The sequence below is a fragment of the Mustela putorius genome, unplaced genomic scaffold, assembly GCF_011764305.1.
Source record: "Mustela putorius furo isolate JIRA1106 unplaced genomic scaffold, ASM1176430v1.1 tig00537303_pilon_pilon_pilon, whole genome shotgun sequence".
Lineage (NCBI taxonomy): Eukaryota > Metazoa > Chordata > Mammalia > Carnivora > Mustelidae > Mustela > Mustela putorius.
Window position 1 is genome coordinate 1,282,498 of NW_025422441.1, and position 11,087 is coordinate 1,293,584.

Genomic DNA, 11,087 nt, shown 5'->3' on the forward strand with positions numbered 1-11,087 from the left:
CGCCAGCGCCCGGCCGCGCGCCCAGCGGAGCAGCCGGGCCGCCGAGCCCGCCGGAAGGACCCGCCCCTTCCGGCGCCGCTCTAGGAGGAGGGGCCCCGGGCCTCTCAGTGGTACCGCGCGCGGCCCCGCCCGGCTCGTCCCCGCTTTTCCATTTCCGCAAGGCCCCGCCCCGGCCCCGCCCAGGCCCCGCCCCGGCCCGCCCCTCACCTCTGCCCCGGCTCCCGGACCCTGCCTTCCTCGCACCGACCTCCCTCGCCTCGTCCTCCCCTCCCTCGCCGCTGCGCCCCTCCCTCGCGGCATCCTCCTCTCCCTACCCCCTGCGCCCTCGCCCCTACATCCCCTCCTTCGGCCTGTCCTCCTTCCTTCACCCCTGCGCACTCTTCCTTTCCCGGTTCCCCACCCCCCTCCGCTCTTGCCCCCTCCCTCGCCCCCTCCCTCGCCCCTGCGCCCCCCTCCCTCCTCTCCAGCCCCAGACGGTGCTCCTCGCGCACCGCGGGTGTTCGGGGCGCTGGTGCTCGCTCTGCCTGGGCTGTCCTGGGAGCTCAGCCTCCGTGGAGCCCACCCGGCCGCCCTCTGTGCCCCTTTCCTGCTTCCCACAAACTTAGCCGCTTAGCAGGGTTCCTGCGGGCGCGTATCCTGGTGCCCCGACCAGCCGCCGTCCAGTGCGGGTGCTGCAGGCTGCAGCTGGGTGCCAGCTGGCTGCGTTCTCAGCCGGAGGCTCACCTGGGGAAGGAGCCTCTTCCACACTCCCCTGCTTACTGGCAGGAAGCCTTTCCTGGGGGCTGTGGCACGGAGGGCCTGCTTCTCATTGGCCGCTGGCTAGAGGCTGGCCGTGGGTCCTAGTGGCCCCCAGCCATTTCCTGTGGTGTTGCCCCCTCCATGGGCAGTTCCCAGCGGCTGTTTGTTTCTTTAGGGCCAGCAAGAGAGCCTCTGTCCCGGGTCTGCACAGATGGAGTCTCATAGAGTGTAGCCTTACTGTGGGAGTGACGTCACCAGTACACTGTAACCTCAGGCCTGACGTCCTGTCTGTCACTTCTGCCATACTGTGGTTTCGAAGCAAGTCCCAGGTGCCACCTGCATTTAGGGAGGGAGTGGTCTCCGTGACGCCACAGCTGGTCTCTTCCCCTACCTCAGACTCCTGGGCCTGGCCCTGTGATTTTTTTTCTAGCACATTCCAGGCTCTGACATACTCTGATATCTCCTTATTTGTGTGTTTATCAGGCAGAGGCAGGCCCGGAGGGCGAGCAGAGCGGGGCTCCGGGCTGCGGGCTGCCGGGGTAAAGCAAAGGTCACAGCCTGGCCAGTCAAATCAATGTTCGGTTTCCCGGTGGCGAGCGGTGGGGGGGAGTGGACGCCTAACATTGGTAGGATTTAAAAGTGCCCCTCGATGACTCTTCTGGGCGGCTGGGGGCCAGAACCACTGCTCCAGAGCACAGGAGTGGGGACGCTCGCAGGGGCTCAGTGAGGCCTCAGATGCCTGGTGCTGAGTGAGGACCTAAGCGTCAGGTGTCAGGTTTCCCATTCCTAGAAGCACCGATTCCTTGCCCGTGAGCGGATCCTCGATTATGCATCACACCCCTGGCCCCTCGAGCCTGCGGTTAGTGACAGGCGGGTGGTAAGTACGCTCCTTCCCCGTGTTCGTCTGCTGACGGGCCTCATATGTCTCTATATATGTTTCTTTTTAACGAGGCTCCACACCCAGCACGAAGCCCACCCCGGGGCCTGAACTCACAACCTGAGATCAAGACCCGAGCTGAGACCAAGCGTCAGTGCCACGCAGGCGCCCCACGGGCCGGCTGTGGGAAGTGAACGATTGGGGGTTGCGCGGGTGGCAGCAGGCCTGGGGAGCCCGAGCCCTAGGTCAGGCCCCCGCTCCCCTCCAGCGTCAGTTCTCTGTCAGGTCCGCCTGGCCCCAGAGGCTGCGCGGCACTGGCGTGGCTTCTCTGGGCGACTGTAGGGTTGTGTGACCGTGTGGACTGCACGCTGCGGGGGCACAGAAGGCTTTCCTGTGGCCACGGCCTTCAAGGCTTGCTTGTCGACGGATGCTCCCAGGTCAGGGCTCCTGGGATCGGGCCCTGGGCCGGCGTCCTCTGTCCTCTGTCCTCTGTCCTCTGTAGTGGGACGAGAACTGAGTTCCCGCACAGACACTTCCACACCCACAGCTCAGCTCAAGCTCTTTCTGGGAGGAACGAGGATGTCGGGGGAGGGGGAGCCATGGAGAGGCTTTCCCCTGTTTCTCCGTTCCTGCCCCTTGCCCCCCACTCTCTGAGACCCTGTGGCCAGGCACCAGCCATCCCTCCACCTCCAGCAGCCCCGCCCCGGAGCCTGGTGCCCTCCCCGGTGCACCCTCAGGCAGGACACACCTCTGCCTGGAGCCTCCTCTGAGGCCAAACCACATGGGACCCCTCACCAGCGCGGGTGGGAGCCCATGACTCCTCTCCATCTGGAAGGTTCCAGGTGGGGCCCTGGGTCCATCAGCTTCTGCAGACCCAGCGGTCACCAGAGGGCCAGTGTTTAGCAAGCTCCATTGTCAGGAGCCTCTCTTTTGGGTCAATGCCTCATCCTTGGTTCTCGCAGAGAGAACAAGAACAGGAAATGCACGTGGCCACCTGCTTCCTGTTTTGGGAGAAAGGATGTCCTGAGACCACCCCAGGGTGGGGGGACGGTGAGTGGACAATGGCAGCTGAACCGGGGGTGGGGGGGGCTTGGGTGGGCAGGAGAGGGGAGGAGCCCGGCGCTGTGGGGAGGATGGAGGCTGCCGGGCTGGTGTGCCCGGGGACTGTCTGCGTGCGCCCTCTCCCCGGATCCCTTGTTCGGGCCGGCAGCCCTGAGGGCCCAGAAGAGGGAGCAGAGCCTTCTTGCTGAGCTTGCTCCCAGGGCCAGGACTGGGTGGGGGCACACAGGGCCTTTAGGTGGCCCCAGGGGCTGGTTCCGAGGTGTGAGTGGAGAGAGAGCTTGGGAAGGGGTTCCTCAGCCCAGTGGGCTTGTTTGTCCTCTCCGTGTCGGGGGTCAGTTGTGGGGGAGCAGAAGGGAAAGGGTGAGTGGGCGGACCCCATACGGGGAAGGGGATAGAGGGTGACAGAGCCTGCACTCCCCTTCCCTCTGGAACAGCTCCAGGGGTCAGAGCGGAGACCACCAGCATCACCCCTGGCACAGGAGCACCAGCGCCTGGTGGCCAGCACCTGAGTCAGCCTCCACACGGATCCTAGGAGACGGGTTCTGCTCTCCTCTGGCTCTGTGGGCCAGGGGAGCGTGCACAGAGAGGCCGCGTGGCTGGCCAAGGTCACGCAGCTGGGAAGTGGCCCATTCAGACTTGAGGCCTGGCCAGCAGGTCGGCCCGGGGGCTCCTTGTCATCTCAGCAGCTCCCACGCACACTGACAAAGGCCAGGGAGCCACACGGCCACCAGCTCCAGAAGTTACCAGCATTAGGGCTCTTGAGAAGCACCTTCTGGGCATTTGTGTACCTGCAGGTGCCCTGGGGTGAGGACCGCTGAAGTCTGACCAAACCCCAGAGGCTGCTTTCCCAGCCGCGGCCTCTCCCTGTCCTATGCTAGTGACCTCTGGGATGGACACGTCCTTCCTTGTCTGTGGCGAGCCTGGATCTTGGAAGCCTCCTGCCCGGGCTTTCAGTCTAGAAGAAGGGACCTCAGCCAAGTGCCTGCTGTCACCCACTACAACCTCCTGAGGCCGGCCTGAGCTGAATCCCCACAGGAACTGCCGGTTCTGTGGGACAGGGAGGGAGAAGCCCGTCTCCATTTACAGAGGTCTGTGGGCAGAACCCAGTGCTCCTGGGCCAGCCGGCTGGTGCTGCTGCAAATGCATGGGGGACACAGGCATCACAAATAGCCCTGACAGGTCACTGAGCACCCGGACGGACCGACGGACAGAGGACTGAGGAAGCCAGCAGGAGCTACCGGATGCACTCAGAAGGGCCACAGGCAGGGGCCCTTGAATTCTTGGTTTTTTGGGCACGTGCTTCAGCACCCCCATGTGTCTGCGGGTCCCCCCGGGCCAGGCTATCACCAAGCCCCATCTCTCCCATCCTGGAAACACCTCCCTAAGCTCAGCCTGGGCTGATGCCACTCTGCCTGCTGCACAGAGCTCTGTCTCAGCCCCTGGTTATGGCCTGCGTCGTGTCCCCAGAATCCACATGCAGGGTCCTTCTCAGGACTTCAGAGGGTGGCCGTGCTTGGAGATGGGTCTTTGTGGAGGTCATGAGGGTAGGGGAGGTCACTGGGGGCCCTGATCCCCACTGACCGATGCCCTTACAAGAAGAGACCAGGACATAGACACGCACTGAGGGATGACCCCATGAGGACGCGGGGGCAGGATGGCCACCTACACACCCACGAGAGAGCCCCGGGAGCAACCAATACCACTGACACCTTGACCTTAGCCTTCTGGCCTCCAGGACCGTGCGACAGTACCTTTCGGTCCTAGCAGCCCTCCAGCTCTGCCGCTGTCTCTCCTGCAGCCCCTAGGGTCTGCCTGCCCCCGGCACACTCCCCACCCTCACCCCCCAGCCTGGGGCCCCCATACTCAGCTGCATGTTCCTTGGGGGAGCATTAGAGCCCCCTATCTCTGTGTGCCTTGTCCCCAGCTGGTCAGAGCTCGGGGCAGGGAGGTGGGGTTAGAATTTGTCCCATGAGTTGGAATCCGCGACGACCAGCAGGGGCATGGGGCGCCGCGCACAGTGCTGTGGGCACTGGCGTATCTGGTGGAGGGAAGACTGTGTGTGACTTGGGGAACGGCCTGCCTTGAGGCACATCGGCCCAGGCGACTCCGCCGCCTCAGGCCGAGGGTGACAGCAGCCTCCAGACACAGGGAGGCCATGCACGCAGGGGCAGCGCGGGGGAGGCTGTCCGTCCGGTGGTTTGTCTTTCTCCCCCTCCCCCACCTGCCCATCACAGATTCAATCTCAAAAATCCCAGCTCTCTAGGAGCCTGAATCTAGGAGTGGGAAAGGCAAGGGCGTCTGACGGTGTCTGGACGGCCGGAGCATTGCTAGAGGCCGTGCGGGGGCTGAGAGCTACGCCTGACTTCTGGGCTGTGGCCCCTGTGGCCAGTTTGCCCTTCTGCTGGGCCCTGGACCTGGGCTTCACCCTCCTCGGGTCCAAGGCTGGGGGCTCTGAGGTCGGATGGTGAGCGCTGCTCCATAAGGACCGGCTGACGTCCACGTCCAGGTCCCTGCGGCTCGGAGTGTGTGGCCTCATGTGGCGAAGGGGCGATGTGGTGGGGTTGAATCTCCATTGGGTGGTGGCCCCATGTCACCACAAAGACCCTGGTAAGAGGGAGGAGGAGGCAGATTTGAGGCAGAGGGGGGTGAGGGGACAGTTCCAGAGGCGCGGCGGACGCCCGGTCGTGTCTGTGAGAGCCATCACAGGGCCTGGCTCACGTGGCTGTGGAGACCGAGAGGTCCCCACGGCCCCGCAAGCTGGAGCCCTAGGGGGGCCCCTGGGGGGAGTGGCTGGAGCCTGAGAACTGAGAACCAGGAGGCCCAGGTCTGAGGGCAGGAGACGGCGGGCATCCAGTTCCAGAAGGGCCAGTTTGCCCTTTCTGCCTTTTTGTTCCACTGGGGCTCAGGGACGGGGTGAGGCCCCCACATTGGCAGGGACCATCTTGGCGCTCCAATGCTAATGTCTTCTGGAAAGCCCCTCCCAGACACACCCAGAATCCGCGCCTCCCTTGACCCAGTCAGGCTGACGCGGAAACGCAGGGTCCCAGGCTCGGGAGGGAACGTCGCCCTTCCCGTCGGAGCCCGAGCCTCAGGACCACAGGTGACCGGTTGGAGCTGGTGTGAGCCGCCGCGTGTGGTCACGTGCCAGGCCGTCCTGAGCGGCGGAGGCAGCGGTGGAGCTGGATGGAGAGAGCGACACTGCCGCGGGCCCACTGTGTGGGGAGGGGCTGCCCACGCCGGATGAGAGGGAGTCGTCCCCTGGGACCACCTCCTGATTCCAGCAGTTCCTTCTGATGGTGACCGTCCCCTCCTGACCGGCCCTGGTGCGTCAGACTGGACTCGGTCCTCCTCCGGCCCCTCCCAACCACTGGCTCAGGCCTGGGGCTCTTCCCCATAGCGCTGTCGGCCTTCCCTGAGGCTGGTCCTTCCAGGAGGCCCCCCCTTGCCACGCAGCAGACAGGGAAACCCAGCTGGGGCGGGGGCGGCAGGAGCAGGGGTTCGTCTGGGTCACGGAGCAGGTGCGGCGTGGCGTTCATACGGGTCATGGAGCTGGGGCGTGGGCTTAGCTAACATTTTAACCCAGACGGAGTGACCCCCGAGCTCTGCTTTTATTTGCTGCCCTGGGAGGGGCTGTGTGGGTGAGCGTGTGCGGCCACGAGTGCGTACACCGGTGGGAGTAACATGACAGTGTGTGCACCCCCAGGAGCACGTGTGTGTGACAGTGTGTGATGAGGTGATGACGGAGAAATGACTCACTTTAACCCCACAGCCATTTCCCGCCCAGAGACAGGGGTCCCGAGGTAGGCAGTGTGGGGCTGATGCTCCTGTTCGCCAGTGATCTCCGCGCCCTTCCTGGATCCATGCTGCCCTGCCGGCCTCAGTGTGCTGCCTCATGGTGCAAAGTGGCTGCTGAGCCCCAGGCATCACTCGAGCCAGCAGGGAGGAGGAAGGAGAAGAAAGGCCTGTCTCCTCTGCCCCAGGGATCTGCCCCCCAGCTAGGCCTTGAGGTTTTCTTTAATAAGGAAAAAAAGGAAGCGGAAAATGGGAGGCTACTCCGCCTGCCGGAGTTACTTGGCAGGCAGGGTAGGACTCTGGGCTTCTCTATACAGGGGCTGTTGAGCTGCTGGGGATTGAGGGGTCTTCTAAGCCTTGCTCCATGCTGCTCTGATGGGGAAACTGAAGCCTGGACCCAGGCCTCCTCCCTCCTCTCCCAGGGCTCTGTGTTGCCACCAGTCAGGAAGGCTGAGAGCCCCCAGCAGCCAAGGGGGTCAGCCTGGCCAGGACAGGGGCTGGGCACCCTGGGGTTCCCTTCCCTAGCCTCTCCCACTGCCCACTTCTCTTCTCAGGACCCAGGTCACAGTCGTGGGTGGAGGCGTTTCCGTGATGGGACAATGGGGAGAGGGCACGGCCTTCTCCCCCGGCCTAGGATGCGTGTGTTCTCTACCCAGGCCGTGTGGACCCGCCATGTGAGCAGCGGAGCCCTGGACCTGGGGTCCCCATGCTGGCACAGGCAGTGGGGAGAGGAGGAGGCCAGAGACGCCAGACAGACAGGAAAGAGGAAATGCAGACGGGGCTGGGGAGCGCTGTGCTGGCTGGACCAGTACGATGCTGAGTTTATTCGCCAAACCGGGGCTGGGAGGAGGGGCAGGTGGGTCGGGCTCTGGACAAAGTGCTGGCCATCCAGAGTGGGAGCTGGGGTGCGGGTGGGACGACCTGTTCAGGACCCCATGGCCTGGAGGCCGGAGAGGAGGCCGAGCAGCAGGGCGATGGCCACCACCGTGCGGCGGCCCCGGGCGCTGCTGGCCCCGCTGCCCGGGGGGTCCTGCCAGGGCGGGAGGTTGCAGAGGGCGGACTGGCAGCAGGTCACAGTCATCAGGGTCCCCTCCAGTGTCTTGGTGAAGGGGTGACACGTGTCTGTACACCATACGGAGTAAGTGGTCAGAGGCCCTGACTCTGGGAGTGGGGAGGGGTGGCGGAGAAAGTCTTCGTCAGGCTGGAGAGGCTGGGGCAGGGGCGTGCGCCTTTCTGCATGCAAGCTGGGGCTCCCCCCGCCCTGGCCACCCTGGGGCCCGCTTACCCGTGTTTCCGTGGGAGATGAGGGTTTTGCAGAAGCTGTGGCTGTGGGCACAGATCTGAACTTGCTCGCAGCCTTCCCCTCTGTGCAGGGACTGGCAGGAGTAGCACTGCAGCAGCGCTGGGAGGCAAGGCGGGCTCAAGCCAAGGGCCTCCCCCTGCAGCCCAGAGCCCACCCTGCAGCCCAGTTCCAACCCCCCTGCAGGCCCAGCGCCTCCCCCTGCAGCCCTGCGTCTCCCCCTGCAGGCCAGTGCTTTGTTCCCAGCAGATGCCTCTCAAAGCCCCTGCCCAGCCTGCCCACACCCTGCCTCAGGGCTGGCCAGGGCTGCCCCGTCCCGCCTCTCCCCACCCGCCCCAAACCGTCCTGTCTGGCTGAGCTGGACTCCGTGCCCAGGGCCTGCACACTCGCTGGTCTCTCCAGGCAGGGACTCCACTGCGTCCCTCTCTGCCTAGCGACCTCCTATTCAGGCTCCCTGCCCAGGAGTGGCTCCTTCTCTAGGCTCCCCACTCTAGGTGGCCGTCGAGGGTCTCAGCCAGGGTGAGAGGCAAGGGGCTGCCGAGGGTCAGGGCCCTTCCCGTGCCTTCCCCTGCCCCCTGGAAGGCTTTGCTTGTCGATCCACATCCTGCCAGTCCTGCACCAAGCCTGGCGGTCAGCGGAGCCCCCAGGAAGTGAGAGTGCCTGGGTCACCTCTGTCCCCGCCGCCTGCAGCCACACTGGCCTCCTCCTCGTCCTCCTCCTCATCGTCGTAGCCGTCCTGCCCGATGTCCTGGTCGTCCTCCTCCTCCTCCTGCGCCCGCCCCGTGCCTGGCCACACGGGGAAGCCTGTGAGCCCGCTTCCAGGCACCGAGCGCACATGCTCAAGGTCCAGGGCTGGGTCCCCCCCATCTGTCCTCCGTCACTCCTCCGCCCTCTTCCTTCCCACTCGGTCCTTTCTGCGGGCCCCCGGCTGCTGGCCCTGCTCGCTTCCCTGCACCAGCCGCTGCCGTGGGGCCCTGCAGCCACTGCCCCTGCCCCTCCCGCCCCAGTAAACCCTCAGGACGGTCCGCTTGTGTGACAGAAGAGGACACTGAGGCCGGGACAGCAGAGGTAACCCCGAAGCTTGCAATTCAAAGAGGTGGGGTCTGGAGCTAGGGAGGGACAGGTTTGGGGACCTTGGGAGCCCAGGACAGCCCACGTCAACATCCCTCTAGCCTCAGACTCCAGCCTGACCCCCGCGCTCCCCGTGCCATGTCCTGCCCTCAGGCTGGGTGTCCTGAGGGTCCCTGTGGGCCCAGACCGTGCCAACCCTTCTCACTGCAGGGGTGTCCCCTGGCCCCGGTACCTGGCTGCCCACACAGCAGGAGGGCCAGCAGGAGAGCCAAGAGCACCTTCATCCCGCCGGGGGCTGCCGGTCCGCTCTCGAGGGCTCCTGCTCAGGCTCACAGTCTGTGGGAAGTGGGACAGAGGGCATTCGGGGGCTTCCTGGAGGCCCCTGAGCCCTGGCCCCCCCCCGCCCCGGCTCCAGCCTCAAACAATGGGCCTCACCCCGGCCCCGGTGCCAGGCGTCAGGCCAGGGACAGCAATTTCCCCCCCGACTTCAGGGGACTGGGGGGACAGGAAGTCACTGTGGGGGGCGTCTTGTCCACCTGCGCAGTCCCGCGCTGGCCCGGCCTGCTGGCGTGAGCAATGCAGCTGGCGAACCTGGCCCCACGCTGGGGGCAGTGCTTGCGGAAGGCTGGGGAAGCCTCCTGTGACCGAGCCTCTGGGCCCTCCCTTCTGGGTTCCTCCTACCCTCTAGCAACCTTGGCAGCACCCCGCTCTTTCTCTGGGGGCACCCCTCCTCCTCTGCGGGCCGCAGACCTGAAGGGACACTGAGAGCCCCTTCCCCCTCCTGGGGGGCAGTGGGAAAGTGGGGACAGGGGCAGGGAGTTGGATTTGACCTGGAGCCCGGGCCGCACGCCTGCCAGCTATGTGCGTGCCTTGGTGCCTGGAGTCACCTCTCTGACTGTCAGCAGGTGCCTCGAACATTCTCTGGGGCCACCTGGAGAGGAGGTGAGAGGTGGCTCGGGGGTGAGATCAGCTGGGCCTGGGGCCTGGCTCCTTTTCCCCCTCTGCATCTGGGACCAGCTCCACTTGGGCCTCTGGGCCTCAGGGTCCTCATAGGACGTCTTGGCCAGCGGGAGCCAATGCCTGCCAGTGCTGAGGACAGCACCCGGCCTCGGTCCCTGCAGGGCTGGCTGCCACGACCCTTCTCTGAAGCCTCAGCCAGCAAGAGGTGTTGTCCCGCCTCAATTCCTAGGGAGCCATGCACCCTTGCCTCCCCCAGAGCCCCCTCATTTTCCGGGAGAGGCTGCCCCCAGGACTTCCCCACACCAAGGCCAAAGTCACGTTCCAGCAAGGGTCCATCTGCCGGGTGCACACGGCCCTGGGCCCACCCTCTTCATTCCTGGATCCTACTTGCCAGCAGGCCCAGAGCTGCTCCCAGGAGGGCCCTGGGTGGGGGCGCAGAACTATTAGGGAGCAGGGGTCCCCCTGCCAGCTGTGCCCCCCACCCCCACAGGCCCAGCCAGAGCTGCCTGTGAGAAGCCTCCGAGGATGGTAACGTCCTGTTCATTTCAGTGCTTGCAACACCGCAGCTCCTGGGCAGCCCCGGGGAGCAGTGGAGTTAGAGCCCTGCCTTACTGACCGGGAGCCACCGCCCAGCTTCAGCCCTGCTGGCCGCCCTTCCCCTCCATGGAGGGCGCTCGCTGTGCCCTCTGCCCCGTCCAGGGAGGGAGACGTCCAGGCCTGCCCCTGCAGAAGCCGCTGCCCAGCCAGCCCCGGGCTGGGGGCCAACGTGTGTGCTAGAGGCCTGTCGAGGCTGAGGGAGCTCAACCTCCTGCCCCAACCCCCTGATGGCAGACCCCTGGCATCCACAGGACCCCCAGCCCTTGGGTTGGGGGAGGGTGCACCCACCCCTCTGCCCACCCAGGCCTTTTCAGATGTTCTGGTTCAAATACATGCCTTAGTGGCGGCTTCCTGACCCCAGGCTTCGAGGACAGGGGCGCCTCCTACGACCCCAGCACAGCCACTTGGTTCCCTTAGACCCAGGGCCGGGCTCAGGGCTGGCGGCCCCATGGGCAGCTGAGTGCCACGTTAGAGCTTGCATGCTACATGGCCTGCGCCCTGGGCTTGGAGCCCTTCCCCCTTGGCCATACCCATGTCCAGAGGCAGCCCCAGGGCCACCCACTCCCGGCCCGCAGACCCCCTGCACAGCAAGGATCCGATCTTGCCTGTGCTGCCCGGTTGGGCCCGGCTGGCTCCAGTGGGTGGCCCTGTGGACGTGGCTGGTCTGCAGTTCCCGTGGCCTCCCTCCAG

General features: G+C 65.5%; 1 protein-coding gene across 2 annotated transcripts; it reads right to left on the minus strand.

Annotated features, from left to right (window-relative positions):
- Positions 1 to 7,258: 7,258 nt before the first annotated feature.
- On the minus strand, positions 7,259 to 11,087 carry GPIHBP1 (glycosylphosphatidylinositol anchored high density lipoprotein binding protein 1). 2 transcript variants are annotated; one of them, XM_004779492.3, is made up of 5 exons: positions 11,003 to 11,087; positions 9,073 to 9,176; positions 8,439 to 8,555; positions 7,755 to 7,871; positions 7,259 to 7,591 (listed from the first exon to the last, which is right to left on the minus strand). In XM_004779492.3, exons 2-5 carry the CDS (start codon positions 9,122 to 9,124, stop codon positions 7,395 to 7,397), a joined length of 483 nt encoding a protein of 160 aa, XP_004779549.1. In that variant the 5' UTR covers positions 9,125 to 9,176; positions 11,003 to 11,087; the 3' UTR covers positions 7,259 to 7,394. The 2 variants fall into 2 exon arrangements, with proteins under 2 accessions (XP_004779549.1, XP_004779547.1); XM_004779490.3 differs by having other exon boundaries at positions 7,259 to 7,630.